A 19,967-nucleotide genomic window follows, 5' to 3' on the forward strand; every position below is an offset into this window, starting at 1 on the left:
AGTTCAGCTTCAAAACCTTTCTAAACTTTAGCTGCTGTTAAACCAAAATTCAAACAAAAAAAACTGTCATCAGTTCAGCATAATTTATTCATTATTTCAACAGTGTGAAAACAGGGCGGGGACGTAGCTCAGTCGGTAGCGCGCTGGATTTGTATCCAGTTGGCTGCTGTCAGCGTGAGTTCGTCCCCACGTTCGGCGAGAGATTTATTTTTCAGAGTCAACTTTGTGTGCAGACTCTCCTCGGTGTCCGAACACCCCCGTGTGTACACGCAAGCACAAGACCAAGTGCGCACGAAAAAGATCCTGTAATCCATGTCAGAGTTCGGTGGGTTATAGAAACACGAAAATACCCAGGATGCTTCCTCCAAAAAGCGGCGTATGGCTGCCTAAATGGCGGGGTAAAAACGGTCATACACGTAAAAGCCGTGGGAGTTTCAACCCATGAACGAACAAACAAACAACAGTGTGAAAACAAACGCAAATTGCACACAGGCACAGCGCAAAATATTTGCTGTTCATTATTTCATCCAATGAAGTAGTTTGCATATATACACAATTAAAATATATCAAATGTGAAGAAACTACTGCTATACATACACAAGCCTGACACAGAGACTACATCTGAGGTGAAACAAGATTGTGTACAATACAGAAAAAGAATGAGCCGGCCAAAACAACCTTGAAATTATCAAGCTAAAATTATGGCCATCAGCAGAAAACGTGAAACTAAAATGCACATAATACTGATTCGAATGAAATCAACATTTAATGTTAGTCTGCATTCACCATTTCAGTGTTAACCTTTGCCAGATCTTTCTAGGAATCAACATTGTTGAGGTGTTCAACATTAAGTGTGCGAGTCCTCCACAATGTACAACACATACCATCATATTAGGCACACACACAAAAAATGTTGGTTTAGGGTAACATGACCCCCCCCCCCCCCCCCCCCCCATGGTTTTTTTTTTATTTTCAATTTTTAGTCTCTGTATGGTTCGCAAAATGTGCCAGAGGTTGGTTTGTTTTGGATTTTTTTTGAGAAATGAAAAAAAAGTTTTAGGGTCGGCCGGGCTACCCTAAACCAACATACGTGTATATGTGAGTTGGGTTAAGATATGTAATTTAATCCATTGTCTGGGTTCGGTGGGTTATAACAATACAAAAATATCCAGCATGCATTCCCTGCCTAGGCTGCCTAAATGGTAGGGTGAAAACCGGCCATTCATTTAAAACCCCACTTGTGTAATACATAAGTGTACATGGGAGTTGCAGCCAATGAACACAGAAGATAAACACAATTTTCAAGCTAACCTATATATCGTATACCTAACTCACCTCAGACCTTTAATACACAGCCACACCATATCAAGTCACATAAATTACAATCAGTTTTGAAAGCTACCTGCTAGTGGCTTTGGAGCAGTTTAATTAATGTACATGATTTTTCAAATGAAAGATGTCAAATAAGTAGCTTCTAAGAAAACTTAATTAAGATATAATCAATTGCTTTTTATTTTTAGCTTGAATTAAAAAAAAATAATAGGTACATTTCTAGTCTCAAATAAGAAAACCTGAGAATAATTGAGGCCAAGAAAAAACAAATCAATGTTTCGATTCCCAGAACGACCTTAGTTTTCCTTTGGTCTGAAGAACGTTTTGACCCTTCAAAACAAAACAATAGATTTTTGTTTTTAATAAAAAAACGACAAAACTTGATTTTGCAGGCTTTACAAGTTAATCTTCTCTGACATCCAGAATACACAGGTCACATGATTTATGGCCAATAAAAAGCGCCTGCGTAAATAATAATAAAAAAAATATGATTAAAAATTTAAAAACATTTTAACAGACCTACTGACCCTATTTTGTGTGTCCCTGTCATCAGAAACAAACATTTTCTTTTTGTATGATTTTAACAGCTTGCTCTGACAGATTTTGCAAACAAGATTCTTGTTAGTATTTTTTATCAGTAATGTAATACAAATTTACGAGTTCATATCAATAGTGTCATGCAGTTAGCCAACTGCAAGTTTTACTTTCAGTTTTGAAAATCATTTGTAGTGTTCTTGCCCTGAGTTTCCCACATGTGTCTTTACACTAACACTGGTATTGCTCCTTCAGAGGGTCCCATAAAAGACGACAGATTGCTGTTGTAAGGTAGATGAAAACAAGCGGAACACACAATGGCAGCGTTTCACAGATGAGAATAATTCACATGTCAGGAAATATCACTCCAAGATGAAGTTTTTCTTTCAATAAATTAATTCCAAAAGTCATTGCCAGCCTGGAAAGCGCTGAAAGTATACAACATGTTCCTTTGCTGGTAGCATCTGTCACCAAATAATATCCTCAAGTCAAGCAGTGATCACATTCACAAGTCCTTTCGTTGATATGATAAAAGACAGGAGGCATCCAAGTCGCTACTGTAAGTATCGTAGAATGGAGTTGCTTCTTGGAATCTGCACGAAAAAAAAGCACAGAGACTGAGAATAACCAACTGCTCAAACTACTGAATAAAACCAGGTTTTTCCCTAAATCAAAATGTCAGACTTGAAAACTATATAACATCTATACTTCAGATTTCAAACTATAGCTTACTTTTTATCACTCTGGGCTACTGTTCCATTTCAAAACTGCAGTTTTACCAATAGACCCCCCCCCCCCCCCCCTCCCCTTCCCTCAAATGTCAGATTTGACAACTATTTTTGCAGTGATATCTACACAGATTTCAAACTATAGCTATCTAATATGTTTGTATCACTCTGGGTTACTGTTCCATTTAAATACTGCAATCTTTCACAATAAATGATAAGACCCCCCCCCCTTCCCCTCAAAGCCAAATTGAGATACCTTTGAATATATCTCTCCCCCCCCCCCCCCCCCCCCCCATCCCCTTCCCCTCAAAGCAGGAATTGAGATACCTAGGGGGGAGATCTATAGCTAACTCCCCCCCTTCAAGCAAAACAAATTGTGATACCTGTGGAGAAGCAGCAGCAGCATTCTTCCTCTTTGGAGTACCAGCTGTCCCCGACCTCCTCGCAACGTTCTTCTTGCCCGACGACCCCGGAGTGATTGGTCCTTCTATCCGGATTCTTTTCCTAGGCGTAACGTCATCAGATTCATGCACGGACAAGCGTGCACTCTTTCTCTTGGGTGTAAGTGTGATGTTTCTCACACCACTGTCCTTGCCTGGCGTGGTCGCCGAGTCTGATTCAAACAGTTTTCTGTTGGCACCTCCCGGGCTGCTCTTTGGTGCCGGTGATGTTGCCAGTGGAGAAAGCGTCTCGCCCTTAGAGCGACGGTAGCTGGTCAGCCAGTCAATCTTCTTCTCCTTGCGAGGAATGGGGCTTATTCTGAGAGAACCGTCCAGCACACTGTTGGGCAGGTTAGCGGTGGGAGAGCTGAACGCAACCAGCGACGCTTCGCTCACTCTTTTGCGAGGACTCCTCCTCAGGGGAGAGTTGACAGGATTCCTTGAAGGGCTTTTGGATGGACTCCTAAAGGGATTTTTTGTAGAAATTCTTGACGGACTCTTATTTGGACTCTTTAAGGGACTCTCGGAGGATTTTTTCCTGGGGCTGGCACGAGGCAGGGGTCGCTGACTTTCCTTGGAGGGGCTGTTGGTGTCGATGCTCTTCAAGCACACTCTCTCCGCGGCTGGTGGTTGAGGGTCAAAGTCTGACTCGGAGCTTCCCGAGTTCTTCCTCATGGCCAGGGGACTCCTGTATGCAGTGAAGGGTAGGGGCGAGGCGTTGTTCTGAGGGGTGCAAGGGGAAGTCACAACACTGCCGCAACTTCCCTCTCCCGGAGGTGACGTGAAGTTCACGCGACGTGACGACAGTCTCCCCTGCATGTTTTCACCGTCAGAATAGTTGCCGCTCACATCCAGCCTCCGCCTGAAAGAGGGCGGCGGCGTCAAGTGTTCACTGGGGCCCCACAGACTCTGCCCAGAGCTGGACGCTATAGGAGATGAGTTGCTTGGAGCTTTGCGTGGCGATCGCTTCGGTGTTCGACACGCTGACTGCACAGGAGACGATGAAGCAGACTGTTTCTGATGTGCTGGTGGCACCGGAGACGCTGAAGCAGACAGTTTCCCTGGCGATGACACAGCAGCTGGTTTGTGCTTTGCCGACTGTGAGTTGTTGAGCAGCTTGGAGAGTCTGAAGGTCCCTGGCGATGGTTCTGCCGCTTGGGGCTTGGAGCTGCCTGCTGTCATCCTGAAGGGGAACTCGTCCTGTATGATGGTGACTCTCGCCTGTCTGCTGCACTGCCTGCCTGCAATGCAAGATAAACAAGAAGAGCAAACGCTCGATCGAGTCACTTTCGCAGTTCTGAATATTATATGAGGCATCAGATGGACAGGAAGAAATTGCTATTCACAACACAATGAGTCACGTTCACATAAAATTTGAGCCCGGTCACTTTTATAGTTTCCGAGAAAAGCCCAACGTTAAGTTGTGTGTTGCCGAACAGAAAAGGCTAGTTATCTCCCTTGTTTTTCTGATAACGTTCGTAAAAGGCTACAGATGTAAATACTTTGATGTAAAGAATAATCCTACAAAGTTTCAATCACATCCGATGAACTTTGTCAAAGATATAAAATGTCTAATTTTTCCTTTGACGCTGACCTGTGACCTTGAAAAAGGTCAAAGGTCAACGAAACCATCGTTAAAGTGTAGAGGTCATTGGAGGTCACGACTAAACAAAATATGAGCCCGATCGCTTTGATAGTTTCCGAGATACTTTGTCAAAGATATAAAATGTCTAATTTTTCCTTTGACGCTGACCTGTGACCTTGAAAAAGGTCAAAGGTCAACGAAACCATCGTTAAAGTGTAGAGGTCATTGGAGGTCACGACTAAACAAAATATGAGCCCGATCGCTTTGATAGTTTCCGAGAAAAGTCCAACGTTAAGGTGGTGTCTACGGACGGCCGGCCGGCCGGCCGGACAGACTAACACTGACCGATTACATAGAGTCACTTTTTCTCAAGTGACTCAAAAAGCATTAAAATGGAGTTGATTGTGTACCCCGATATCAATTATTTTACTAGTGGAAACCACCCTTTTAAACCCTAACAAATCTGAGAAAATTCGGTCTTAAAAAGGAGTTTTAAATGGGGATAAATTTAAAGAGGTTATTAACAGAAAGTCTGAGAAAACAGTGTTAAAAGAGAGGAAGTCCCTGAAACAGCACACTTTTAGTCAAAGATGGGTTGCCATACCTTGCCTGGCGGAGTAAGCAAAGCCCAGGATGTTGGGATCCTCCACGCCTCCTCCTCTGGGGTCAGGTCGCCACACACGCAGCGAGAGGTCGTCTGACAAGGTCGCCAGCTACAGGACAAACACTGAGTCAATCAATTTTATTCCAGTGCATAGCAACAGAGAGTACCAGATCAAAGAAAAAATTGATGTCAAGGAATTTTGGCGTAAGTCATTTTAAAGAGCTCTTCAGGAGGGAGAGGGACAAAACTGATTATTTTTATTGTCAAATGGTGTTTATATTCGTACCTGGTTGGTATGGATAGAAAAATAAAAAAATGTTTGTTTGTTTGTTTGTTTATTTGTTGCTTAACGTCCAGCCGACTACGCAGAGCCATATCAGGACGAGGAAGGGGGGGATGAAGGGGGCCACTTGTCAAGCGATTCCTGTTTACAAATGCACTAACCCATTACTTGTGTCCCAGCAGGCTTTAGTAAAACTAAATTAATACCTACTGGAAGATTACCAGTTTCCAGTATGTTAAAATAGGCTTAACCTATCTACTGCTGGACTTACATCAGAACACTAACAGATTAAACTACACATGAATCGCGAGACAAGCGGCAAGAGAAGAGATTTTTGGAAAAAATACAGGTGAATGAGCAAGAAGGCAGAAAAAAGAAAAGAATTCATGAAGAAAAAGAGAGCATGACAGGAAAGAGGAACCAAAAATCTACCTAACAGCAAACTAGAAAGCTCCTGCGGTTCCAAAAACAGGAGGGGCCTTTAATTTCATAACCGCAGTGCCCCACTGCGGGAATAAAAAAATGTTAAAACATGCATTGTCAATCGTATTTTAGAGAACATTTCTCATGGAGAATAATTTACTTGCCTAAAACAAAAACAAGAAGGGCAAAGCCCATACGACTCACATGCTTTACACATTTTTCCTACCAAAATACATGTGACCTTGACCCAAGGATGTTGGGATCCTCCACGCCAAGGTCAAGGTCATCCAAGGTCATGCAACACAAAGCTGTTAATTCAAGACATAGGAAGTACAATGGTGCTTATTGGCTCTTTCTACCATGAGATATGGTCACTTTTAGTGGTTCACTACCTTATTTTGGTCACATTTCATAAGGGTCAAAGTGACCTTGACCTTGATCATATGTGACCAAATGTGTCTCATGATGAAAGCATAACATGTGCCCCACATAATTTTTAAGTTTGAAACAGTTATCTTCCATAGTTCAGGGTCAAGGTCACTTCAAAATATGTATACAATCCAACTTTGAAGAGCTCCTGTGACCTTGACCTTGAAGCAAGGTAAACCAAACTGGTATCAAAAGATGGGGCTTACTTTGCCCTATATATCATATATAGGTGAGGTATTCAATCTCAAAAACTTCAGAGAAAATGGGAAAAATGTGAAAAATAGCTGTTTTTTAGGCAACATTTATGGCCCCTGCGACCTTGACGCAAGGTCAAGATGCTATGTATGTTTTTTGGGGCCTTGTCATCATACACCATCTTGCCAAATTTGGTACTGATAGACTGAATAGTGTCCAAGAAATATCCAACGTTAAAGTTTTCCGGACGGACGGACGACTCGGGTGAGTACATAGACTCACTTTTGCTTCGCATGTGAGTCAAAAACCATCAATATCACCTAGAATCAAGTTACGGCAAAATTCCACAACTTCAAAATCAATCAATCAATATGAGGCATATATCGCGCGTATTCCGTGGGTACAGTCCTAAGCGCAGGGATTTTTTTTATTTTTTAATGCAATTTATATCGCGCACATATTCAAGATTTATTTATGCCGTGTGAGATGGAATTTTTTTACACAATACATCACGCATTCACATCGGCCAGCAGATCGCAGCCATTTCGGCGCATATCCTACTTTTCACGGCCTATTATTCCAAGTCACACAGGTATTTTGATGGACATTTGTGTCATGTTTTGGCTAGCTGAAAGAATGACAGTATTGCAGTATTCAATTATTGGCAAAGACAGGTGTAAGGTGACTGTGTAAGATGAACAGCGCACTCAGAACTCAACATTACTGACTGACAATCAACTTGAGGACAGATCATTTTTGCAGGTAGTTGCAGGTAGTTGCAGGTAGTCACTTACCTTGCACAGGTCGGTGGGACACCAATCCACAGCACTCACGTCCTGAGTGTGTCCGATGAGAAACACTGGTTGCTTCTGGGGCTTGTCAACCTAAAAAATAAAAAAAATAAAAAAATCAAGAAATTAAAAAAATTAATAAAAAAAAAGTAGGCACTAAAAACGGGAATAAATGATACATACAACTTACAACATCTAATGTCCTGCATTTACATTCGACAAACAAGATGAAGGATGATGAGTTTGAAACTTTCTTGGAGTTGTTTCTTGACGACGAATCTGACGTGGAGTTTGAAGGTTTACTGAGGAAGATTTTTGCGAGAGAACTGTGAATAGTAGTGAAGAAAATAAAAGTTCGTCAAGTGACAGTGGTGGTGATGAAATGTGCGGGAGTGCCAGATGGATACAAACATGAGTGACTAGGCGAGTTTCGTGAAATGGCAGGACCAGCAAACATTATCTATAATCTGACTGATGTTGGATACTTTCTTCTGTTTCTTCACCAGCATCTAATAATTACTTGGTATTTGTTTTTATGCCCAGTCAATCTCTTGGAACAAAAACTAAACTATCATTTTTGCAAAGAAGATTACTTGCTTGCTATGTTATTTTCTTCAATGCCCGCAACTTTTCAGAGTCATCATAGGGCAATAGCAATCTGCATCAGGTGGTCTGGTTTAAACAAAACTTTATTCAATTTTAATCATGACAAGAACAATGCATGGATGATTACATACTCAAGCATATAATCAGGTGGTCTCTCATGGGTTGATTGGTTGTTATTTTGTATCGTCTCTGCAGCTGATATTGCTATTGGAGACCGATGCAAGTTTCTTTTTTCAGTTCAAATGGCAAGCTCCATGCTTAAAACTTTTTACAATAAAGTCTATGACTGTAAAAAGAAGGTTCTAAAACTTCATATTTTTCCCATTTGTTTCTTCAAATTTTGTTGAAAATCTTTTATCTCTTTTAAAAAGTAAAAAAATTAGTGAAATTCCATGAGTGTAATTTATAGAAACGGAGGGATATATGCCCTCCCTTACAGCAATTATGCCCGTCCCAAATAACTGCTTTGCAGATAGTGCAAACTATTGTCAGCAGGGTAGACCTGCTAAAGGGAGAAAATTGCTTTTCAAGCAAAAATGATGTAACTGTTTTTGGTTACACTAAATTTAATAGATCAATCAAGGGTTACTTAATTGATCTGAGCGTTAAAAGTATGGCGACTTCCGGCATACGCATCTCATAAATCCCTCCGTTTTTATAAACTACACTCATGGAATTCTACTGTTTAATGATGCAAGAACCGCAACAATCGGTATATTAGCTCCAGAATTTGTTAATATTGACACACTCCTGACAGGTGATTCAAACATTTCCATATTTAACAAGAAGAGCAAACGCTCGATCGAGTCACTTTCGCAGTTCTGAATATTATATGAGGCATCAGATGGACAGGAAGAAATTGCTATTCACAACACAATGAGTCACGTTCACATAAAATTTGAGCCCGGTCACTTTTATAGTTTCCGAGAAAAGCCCAACTTTAAGTTGTGTGTTGCCGAACAGAAAAGGCTAGTTATCTCCCTTGTTTTTCTGATAACGTTCGTAAAAGGCTACAGATGTAAATACTTTGATGTAAAGAATAATCCTACAAAGTTTCAATCACATCCGATGAACTTTGTCAAAGATATAAAATGTCTAATTTTTCCTTTGACGCTGACCTGTGACCTTGAAAAAGGTCAAAGGTCAACGAAACCATCGTTAAAGTGTAGAGGTCATTGGAGGTCACGACTAAACAAAATATGAGCCCGATCGCTTTGATAGTTTCCGAGAAAAGATATAAAATGTCTAATTTTTCCTTTGACGCTGACCTGTGACCTTGAAAAAGGTCAAAGGTCAACGAAACCATCGTTAAAGTGTAGAGGTCATTGGAGGTCACGACTAAACAAAATATGAGCCCGATCGCTTTGATAGTTTCCGAGAAAAGTCCAACGTTAAGGTGGTGTCTACGGACGGCCGTCCGGCCGGACAGACTAACACTGACCGATTACATAGAGTCACTTTTTCTCAAGTGACTCAAAAATAGTGCTATTTTTGTTGCTGTCCAAAGCTATATTGAGAAATCAAACCGCTTTGGGACACCTTAGTTCGATGTTGGTGTGGGTTTTTCTAAATATATTACTTGGGGCCCATCTTTTTTTTTGATATTTTGTTGTGTCTTTCGTTCTCGTTTTGTAATTGTTTTCGTTTTCGGTATTGACACAGATTGTGTTCGATAATTCAAACTAAGTTTTCCTTGCTGTTTTTCTCCCCCTTTTTTTTTCTCCTTTTTTTATATATATATATATATATTTTTTTTGTTTTTGTCTCATCTCTTTTTTCAAAAAATGTGTCGCATTGATCATAATCCGCCATGAAATTTCAGGAATGTTTATGTGAGCACTTACCATAAGTTTTAAACTTGTTGTGCTCCTTCTTAATGATGTTGTTATATTATCATGTGTCTGTTTACGAATAAAATACTGTTTAAAGGAATTCTACACAAACTTCGACTTACTGTGCAAGTACTCGTTTATGTTTGTAATTAATATGGATGAGGTTCCACTTTCCTTCAATATGTCTATGACGTGCACAGTAAACAAAAATTGAGAACCATGCCAAAAGAAAAATGTCCTCCTGGCATTGTTGTGAAAGTGAACCCGAAAGGTTGGATGGATGACGTCGTCATGAAAGAGTGGCTGAACGTGTGCTTCAGCAAAAGACCTGGAGGGTTTTTCTGCTGCACAAAGTCTATGCTTGTCATGGACAGCATGAAAGCCCATATAACAGGAGTGAAAGAAGTTGTGAAATCCCTGAACTCTGTACCCGCGATCATACCAGGTGGAACGATGAAGTTTCTCCAGCCACTGGATATCAGTGTCAACCGGTGTTTTAAAACACACTTCAGACGGTTTTGGGAGAATTAGGTGACCGATGGGGAACACTCTTTCACAAAGACTGGCCAATGCGTCGCACCACACTCGCGGAAGTCTGCACCTGTTTGTTTGTTTGTTTGCTTAACGCCCAGCCGACCACGAAGGGCCATATCAGGGCGGTGCTGCTTTGACATATAACGTGCGCCACACACAAGACAGAAGTCGCAGCACAGGCTTCATGTCTCACCCAGTCACATTATTCTGACACCGGACCAACCAGTCCTAGCACTAACCCCATAATGCCAGACGCCAGGCGGAGCAGCCACTAGATTGCCAATTTTAAAGTCTTAGGTATGACCCGGCCGGGGTTCGAACCCACGACCTCCCGATCACGGGGCGGACGCCTTACCACTAGGCCAACCGAGCCGGTCGTCTGCACCTGCATTGATGCATCTTGGAAGATTGTCCCTGAACGGGTGATCGTCGCAGGCTTTCGCAAATTGGCTTCGCAGCAGACAACGCATCGAATGACTCGTCTTCCGAAGATGACGTCGACGCTGACTCAACATTGGGAAACCACGGAGCCGCCATGACAGATGCAGAGTTTCTCTCCTTCTTCGTCTCAGACACGGAAGACGAGAATTTCTCCGGATTTTCAGACTCAGACTGAATGATTCTCCATCATGATTACTGCACCAGCTAGCTAAGCTTCCAAGTAACTGCATGTACTTTGATGCATTTTTCTGTGTTTTGACTGATGATGGTTTCCTTCGCTATTCGGTCAGACTTCGTTAGCTTTTTCTGTTTGTCTTTGGATTTTTCGCTGCAACATCGTCGTTCATACGGCACCTTATGTTGTGACAGCGGCTAATGTATGTTTTGTGGATTTTTTTTTTTAAAAAGAAGGGGGTGCGCCTTATAGTCGCGAAAATACGGTAATCGTTTTGATTAGTATTAATGTACCTACCTCCCAGATAACACCTGTGTTCTTGCCCGACCTACCTCCCAGATAACACCTGTGTTCTTGCTCGACCTACCTCCCAGATAACACCTGTGTTCTTGCCCGACCCACTGAGGAGATAGTTGCCATCAGGACTCACAGCACACCTCACGTAAAATGTGTCGTTTCGGTGGCCAGCATACACATATTCTGAAGCAAAAACACAACGTGATAAATATGCTTGAATCTAACTGATAACATATCAAAATTACAATCACAATATTCTGCAAATAATCAGTAAACGTTGAAGTGTTGACTACATATTGACTAAATGTTATTATATCGCTTCACGAGACTTGTTCTTTATTTAAACCTGAAGCTCATCTAGCTGTATCATACTCCGTCAACACAAGTTTTTGGTACCCTCACATCAATAACTTGTGTGTAAGTTTACAATTCCTCAAAACAAAAGCAAGTCAGATTTTCGTTGTCTTCTACAATGACCAACCGTTTGTTAACTTGTTTGTATTGACCAGACGGGAAAAAAGGTCTGGTTCCTTACTCGGAGTACTATACAAGGCAAAAACTAAGTTTCGCAGAATCAAGCGAGAGAAAAAAAGTGGAAAGATTGGTACAAACGGCAGACCTGCGGGTTTCTTTGGCAGGCCGGTGATGTCAAAGCGGTAGACTCTGTTGTCGGTGTAGCTGACGAAGAGCTGGGACCTCCACGGATCCATGCACATCGTCACGATCCCTTTAGTCAACACACCACCAACTGTCACGTCACGTTAGTATTCGCCTTACGTAGTGTCTGTAATGTCTACATTGGAACCCCAAAATGGAAGCCAATTTAAGAACTGGAAATCTTTGGGTAACTACTCCCTAGTGTAAAGCAATGCTACGCATAATGCAAGGCTGGAACTGGAAGAGAAGACTTCTGCTCAACATTCCCCCATCACAATCTGAATCATCTAAGAGTGCTATGAAAGCAGCTTACTTTCCTTATTCTATAAATCTATTACACAGCATATGCCAACGGTGAAAAGGACTGCTTACTTTTACAACTCAAGCAACGAAACAACCAAACATGAAGCAATCGATTGCTGCTTATTTTGTCAACAAACAAGAACCTTGCTGGACCTACTAAGGCAAAAAAAAAAAAAAAAAAAAAAAGTCTGTTTACGGTAACATAGGCAAAAAAATAGGGTCGGTAGCTAAGGAATTTTTTTTTAAACATTTTCCCCCAAAAAACTATATTTTTAAGTTATTTTGCCAAAAAACCCAGACTTTTTTCTCCCCCCAAATGCCAAAAAAAAGTCTAGGGTCGCGAAAAAATAGGGTCGGTCCGGATACCGTAAACAGACTTTTTTTTTTTGGCCTAAAAACTACAGAACATGTAAACTACAACTGCATACATGTATTTGCACGGAATTACGGAAGCCTCAGCTTGGTGTAAAAAAGCTGAAAGATGAAGAAATCTGACAACTAAACATCCACAAATACTTCACACTGATGATACCTTTAAGCCGCTGTGTTTGTCCGGGATACTCGAATGTCTGTACAGGTATCGGCAGGCTGCTGATAGAATTTGAATACCACTTCCGAGTGTCCCAGAATTTTACACACCTGAAAACAACGGCACACATACTCACACATAACAGAAACCAAGAAAACAATTCAGCTGAAAACACAATAAAAATGGGCATTATACTGAACATTCTAAAAATATCAACAAACTTATTTTGTATGAGGGCATTTTATTTAAACTGAAAACTTTGTGCTTGTAAAAATATTACACAAAAACATGGTTATCTATGAATGTTGGAATTGTGAAATGCAAGCTCCAAGCAGACGTACCCATCATTTGCACCTGAAGAAATCAGCAGGTTGTCTCTCTGGTACAGAACACATGTCACACTCTGCTGTGTGTCCTGAAAATACAAAATGTTGAATTGTCATTTTTCTTCACATTTAGTTTAATCAACCATCCACCTCTATTCTAATTTACCACTTGAATATCGCCAGTTTTTATTGCAAGTTTTCATTGCTACACTGGGTTAGTTAGTACAAAAATACAGCAATATGCAAATTGCCAATCATCTGATACAATCACTACACAAATCTGACCAACAGCTGAACAGATACATCAGACTGCAGCTACATTGTTTTACAGATACTTTAAAATTGTAAAAAACATCATGTGTTATGGATGCCTCAGACTAGATGAGTAAATGTGTGAGTGAAGTTCCCATTACTTCCCAAAACACACACACCCACAACCCTGGTTTCTATAAGGGCCAATGGCCACAAGTACAATAAACCATCCAAAAGTTAAAAAGATACCTAAGACTGCAGGTACATCGCAAATTCAAAGTCAATCTCCGCATTTAATTTACAGTAAATATTCCATCAGTGATATGATTCAGGGTGCAACTACATATCAGTCCCCTTTACCATAACTCCTTTGGGACCAGCAGACCGAGTGTTGCGGCGATGTCTTCTGGTTTCTGCTCGGCTGGTCAGGCTGTGAGCATATTTGATCGACTTCTCTGGCCAGTTGCAGTCATCGTCTGCAAACAAATAGACAGATGATCTCTTAGCATTTCTATGAATTTTCACTACTCCAAGACAAACCAAACACCAGCAGATCAAAAACATGTTTACATTTTAAAGAAAAAATGACCAGTTTTAATTGCACACGTTAGGCATGTTCTGCGTTCAACCTCACCACCATTCCCAGACAACAGTAGCAATTCTCATTTTACCATCTATGTAGCATTTACCATCTATGTAGCATTTGAAGCTTTTAAAATTCTTAGGGGAGCAACTGTTATCAGTTGTAGTGGCCATAATCCTGATAATATTCTGATGCTATTTAGGTAACATTTGACACATGTTCCATAAATACCACAAAAGACAACTGCAGTAAAACCTACAATCTGTTGCTGTCACTTTTCAATTTAGCCAACTGACACAAGAGAGGTGTGGTTGACTGGAGAAAGGTGTTTTTCACAAAGCTAGACACCCACATCAAACCACAGAGAGCATACATACGTTTCTTGTTGACGCGACAATCCCACAGCATGATGTGGCCGTCCCTGGCCCCAGAGGCACACTGGGCTGCACACAGAGCAAGGCAGACTTCAGTTTGCGGAAATCATGTGTGATGAGTAACCACAGCACAAAACAGTTTTTTATTATGTCCATTTCATTTGATGGGAGCGGGTTTAATCAAAATAAAATGAAAAGAAGAAATGAAACCCAGGAGTCATATATGCTACAAATACCACGCGAGGTCGCTTCAGTAATGAACGAAAATCTCCATGAACCATGTTCATGCTCAAGATCAGGATTTGTTTGTTCACATATGACATGGACATCATAAAAGAAAAGGTCCTGAAAACACACTAAGGAAAAAATTTAAATAAACATACCAGGACTGCCTGGGCAAGGGGCCACAGACCGCACACTGCAGTCATGTCCCCTGAAGGTCGTGACCCTCGCTGCCTTTTCCACGTCCCACAAGACCACGGTCTGATCGCCGGACGATGTCAGACACTGAGTATCTCCGTTGATCCACTGGTAGTCAAACACGGCATTATCGTGTGCTCGCCAGCCTGCAAACATTGAGCGTAACCAATTTACTATTTAGCCCCATGGCATGGAAAGTAACGGTCAATTTCAACCTTGAAAAAAGAATGGCAGTTGTTTAAATTATAAATGCTCAAAGTCAACCATTGCAGGAAGGCAGTAGTATTACTATTATTAGCTTCCCTAATTATGTTATACCTGATTCTTCAGTATCCCAACAGAAATCTCAAGAACAACACGCTCAAAAGTACAGTAAAGTTGCAGTAGAACTGCCACCAGAGAACTAAGAGTTGTGAAAGGAATGGAGATCTGCAAATCTAACATGCCTAAATTGAAGTGTCGACTTTGTGATTCACTGTCTTTTACATGATAACGACCTTCCATAATGATTAGGATTAACAGAAAATGCGAACGGTTACAGTCAGGGACCCAGCTGCCCTGGCAAGCTACACAGCTATCAGCAACTTTTATGATCCTGCTGGACACATGTGACATAATCCATGGTTAACTTTTTCGCGACACGCCGCCAGAATACAAGCGTTGACTGATCATGCCGTTGTCAGCACGCCGCCAGAATCCGTGCGTAAGGTGCGTGAGTCACTTCGCCACACACCGCCATAATAGTAGCGTTGGAAGTGGAAAATACCACGCTGGGGATTTTCCATACGAAAACCCACGTGATAGGTTCAGAGGTCGGCTGCATTATCATACGCGACAAATAACTCCCAGAACAGTTGATTTCATTGGTTAGTTTGGATACTACAGGTCATTGACGGCACCAACCCATGCCTTAGTTTCATATTTAGGATTCCAAAATGTCGCGAGTTGTCAGTGTTGTTGCGAAGCGAAGCGGCGTGCAGAAGGCAGGCAGTGTGTGCATCAAACAGTGTTGTTGTGATAGATGGATAAGTGAGTGATGAGGGTGAATGAGTTAGCCAAATCAAGAGCTCGAGGTGTCAATGCTACTTTGGCCAAAACCCAATGCAAGCGGACGGACGCGATTCTGGTGCCGGGAATGTGCTGTGGCCACATGGCTGTGGCGCTTTGTGTTGAGTTGTGCTTCGAAGTGTGGCACACAAAGAAGGATGTTCTCCGTGCATAAACTGAGTTCTAAACAAGTCATTTATACAAAAACTGTAAATACTGTGACAGCAAGTGTTTATTTTCTTCTATGGATAAAACCCAACGCAATGGGACTCGATTCTGGTGCCTGGAATGTGGTGTGGCGTTTTGCGTTGAGCTGTGCTTCCAAGTGTGGCACTGTAAATACTGTGACAGCAAGTGTTTCTTTTCTTCTACATGGATATATTCATCATAGTCATCACCCAGTCATCTCATTGTCTCATTCAGGTTAGTAAATTCTTTTTTGAGTATTCACTAACAACATTTTGTGCATATTTTCAAACATGTCTGTAGTATTTATGTGGTGCCTCTGGACTTTTTTTTATTTAAATTGTTGACATTTTCAATAGCATACCACACAAACACAACAAGCCTTTTGACAAATACAAAGTACATTTCTGAAACAATGAAAGATCTTTCTTTAATTGTGTGCAAAAAGTAAGTCTCCACATGTACTAGTTTTTTTACAATATTTTTTTCAAAATACAATATTTTTTTCAAAATTTTCCAATTTTGGTTGTCAGCAGGCTATTTATTGACATTTTCAATAGCATACCACACAAACACAACAAGCCTTTTGACAAATACAAAGTACATTTCTGAAACAATGAAAGATCTTTCTTTAATTGTGTGCAAAAAGTAAATCTCCACATGTACTAGTTTTTTTACAATATTTTTTTCAAAATACAATATTTTTTTCAAAATGTCCCAATTTTGGTTGTCAGCAGGCTATTTATATGCTTTGGCTCAGGCGTTCTGAGTGTATAGTCATGTCATAGGGTGGACGTGTTGAATGAGTTAACTTTGGCTTTTGACAGAAACTAACAACACTCACCCTTGACTCTAGCTAAACCTCTCGCCATGACACCAGGTCTGGTATCAAAGATTTGAACCAAACCATCCTCGTCTGTTACTGCACAAAGGTAACTGCTGCTGCTTTCTGCAACAGAAAAAGGTCAACACTAGTATTCTAATTCTCTCCTTAATGCCAGAATCTTCTGAAGGGAGTTGTGGATCTACAATGCGTGGGAACACATTTACCCACCGAGAAGGGCTGGTATGCAGGAGTCAAGTTTAGAAACTAGTCTGGTACACTTTATCCCGGACTAATGTCTCTAAGAGCGAGTTTTAGCGTCAACTAAGGTGACTCGAGTCGAACCGGAGGTCACAAAAACTCGGTCCGGTACGACTGGAGTGACGTCACCGGTTAACCAACTTTCAACCTTGCTTCCTGCGTAGGGTCTCTCCAGTTCCAAGATGGCTGCCAAGGCGAGGTGAGAAACTTATGCAAATATTTTTTGACAAAGTTACGGATTGTGAGAAGACATTTGTTGTAAATCACTTAGCCTTTCAAAAATTAAGGATACTGGGTTGGATACTGTCTTGGTTTTAATGCATTTTATTTTAGCAGTGATGTTTATTTTGGGAAGAAATGAGGTCAACAGGAGTTTGGGTGCGATTTCGGCTCAAATGTACTTTAGCGCCCTGAACTTTTACCCGGCTGTTTTGCGCTCGATTTTCACGCTCACTTCTTCATTGACGTTCGAATCGATAGTTCGATGTTTTGGCATTACATTCACATCAACAATAAAACAGTACTGCTTGTTCATCATCGTCATCCATCAACTCTCCACAACAGTAAATCCGTAACGCGCTTGTCGCCATCTTGTTGCAAGGGACGCGACTGGACACAACCCAACAGCGTTTCCGCGAAGAAAAAAACCAGACATGCGCAGTGACCCTACCGTAGCTCAACCCTGTTCCTCGCGAAAACTCGCTCTTTGTCTAACCTCAACTCTTGCATACAGGCCCAGGAAGCAAGCAGTTAATACAAAAAATGCGTTGTGAGTTAAGCTGCTTGAAAATAAAAACAAAACAAAAATATTTCCTCCTTGCAAACAGAACCTGATGATTAGAACCTCCACCATACTTTGTTGTAAACTACTACATCATGTGACTGTGTGTCTTGAAAAAATACAAAAAGAAACAATAAACTAAGACACTAAGACAGTGAAATGTAACAAGCAAAAATTTCAGACTCTGCATCAACATACCCGAACTTTTTAGTTCAACTGAGATAAAGACCAAAACACTAATTTTTGTTTCAAAAACATTCTTTATCAGTTTATGCATCACTTGAGTATCTCTACTGTCTATATTTATTCAGACTAGTTAATAACCAACAATTAACTATATATAATTTGAAAAACAGAAGAAAATTTACCACGGCCAAATTGGCATGTTATGGGTAGACCATCCTGAAACAAAAGAAACGGCAAGGTTCAGTGTTAAACTGAAACAAACAAGGTCCATTACTCTCTCAAGACAAAACAAGGTTCATTACTAAACCAACCAAGATTGGAATCTGGATAAGAATCAAGATCAAGTCCCTCAATAAAATTGCTTTTGCTGGCTGACCCCCCTCCCCCCCCCCCCCTACCCATTATAATGATCTTGGTTTTAAGGACACGGTGCAAGTGGCTTCCGAGTGAGTACCATCACTCCTTGCTTCGGTCAGAACTACAACTAAAAGTCACTGGCCACAGTTACTGAGTTAGCATGAGTAGTAAATGTAGCAGTCTGCAGCTAGTATTTGACATTTCATAATGAATACTTTTAGTTTTAGTTATAGAGACCTACAACTGCAAGAAGACACCGTTAAACAAAATCATGAAGCTGGGTCATTGGGTGGTCATTTTAGGAAGGCTGAGAAAGTCGGTTGGAACTGAAATCGACTGCTCGCAGATGCATTACACAGGTAGTTCATATACAAAAGAAAACATGAATCAAAATTCAAAACTGCTGCAGTGCAAACATTTGGGATGGACATGTGGTTGGTTGCCAAAGCAGGTCCGACTACTGTCAACCAATACAAAGTAAATCAACAACAGAACATCCACAAACTACACGCCAGCAAAAGATACATGCACTCAAAACTATTCTTTAAGAATGTCAAAATGATCTATTTTCTAAACGTACCGTGAACCTAGCTAGGCTGATCTGATCAAAGCTGGCAGTTTCAAATCTCTCAAGGAAAACATCAGGCGTTGGTTGGGGATTTTTCCAGCTGAAGTTGTGAACTCTGTCTGAAAGGGAAATAAGATATAATACACTGTATAAATACTAACTGTCACTTAACAAATGTTCAGACTAACAGAAAAATACACTGAAAGAGGCAGGCCCTTATCAGTTATCGCGCTTGCTCCTTATTGTTTGTCCTGTTTGTATTGTTTTGTCAGGCCCCAGTTGCTGCACTAGGTAGCACTGGGTGGTAGGCTAGCCCCTCAGCCCAGGGCCTGAAATTGGGCGCCACGGCAAAATCGCGATAAGCAATAGCTTGCCTACCAACCCACCCCTGTTTTTATTTTCATAGCCGGGTACACTATCCACTTTATCTTTCACTCTAGGGAAATTAGGCGCACCAACCAAATTGAGGATAGTTGCCCTGTACAGGGATTTTCTCACTATTTGAAGAAGATCTCTGCAAAAACCAAAGTTGAGTAACTCAAATTAAGTTAAAAAGTGAGGCTGATTAAGGTAAGTAAGGTATACATTTTGATTCCAATGAAACCAACAACCTTAGAAAGTCTTAAGGATAATAATTATTTAAAACCATGAATAGTAGTGCACATCCCCCCTCCCCACACACCCCTCCGTCCAATCCTTATCAAAACAATGTCTGCCTCTCTGCAGCATTCTTCTTTCACTCTGGATCTGGATCTGGACACAGGCGAAGGTGTCGTCCACTGGACTACTACTATCACAGTGACGTACCTTGTAGTCTTTCTGTGATAGTAGTAGTCCAGTGGACGACACCTTCGCCTGTGATCTGATTCTGGATAGGTTACGTTGGCAGTACTGGCAGAGACCACGTTGTAAAACCTTCTTCGCTTCCATTAACTGCAATCTACTCACTTGGTACTTTGTTAGATCCTCCAATCTGCCGATCGAACATTTGGTTGAACATCTTTGCAGAAAAAAGGAAACTTTAGCAGTCCACAGAGACTGGTCCAAATCACACAAGCGCGCCCGACCACGCTACTTCTCCCGCA

General features: G+C 41.1%; 1 protein-coding gene across 1 annotated transcript; it reads right to left on the bottom strand.

Moving 5' to 3' along the window:
• Positions 1-75: 75 nt before the first annotated feature.
• LOC138951714 (denticleless protein homolog) lies at positions 76-19,964 on the bottom strand. Its single transcript, XM_070323277.1, has 15 exons — positions 19,831-19,964; positions 18,895-19,001; positions 18,140-18,173; positions 16,751-16,855; positions 14,637-14,819; positions 14,257-14,322; positions 13,657-13,772; positions 13,060-13,133; positions 12,722-12,828; positions 11,849-11,956; positions 11,300-11,412; positions 7,348-7,437; positions 5,224-5,332; positions 2,978-4,275; positions 76-2,459 (listed from the first exon to the last, which is right to left on the bottom strand). Exons 1-15 carry the CDS (start codon positions 19,880-19,882, stop codon positions 2,421-2,423), a joined length of 2,601 nt encoding a protein of 866 aa, XP_070179378.1. The 5' UTR covers positions 19,883-19,964; the 3' UTR covers positions 76-2,420.
• Between the last annotated feature and the right edge of the window lie 3 nt (positions 19,965-19,967).

This window comes from Littorina saxatilis, linkage group LG17 (genome assembly GCF_037325665.1).
Source record: "Littorina saxatilis isolate snail1 linkage group LG17, US_GU_Lsax_2.0, whole genome shotgun sequence".
Taxonomy (NCBI): Eukaryota; Metazoa; Mollusca; class Gastropoda; order Littorinimorpha; family Littorinidae; genus Littorina; species Littorina saxatilis.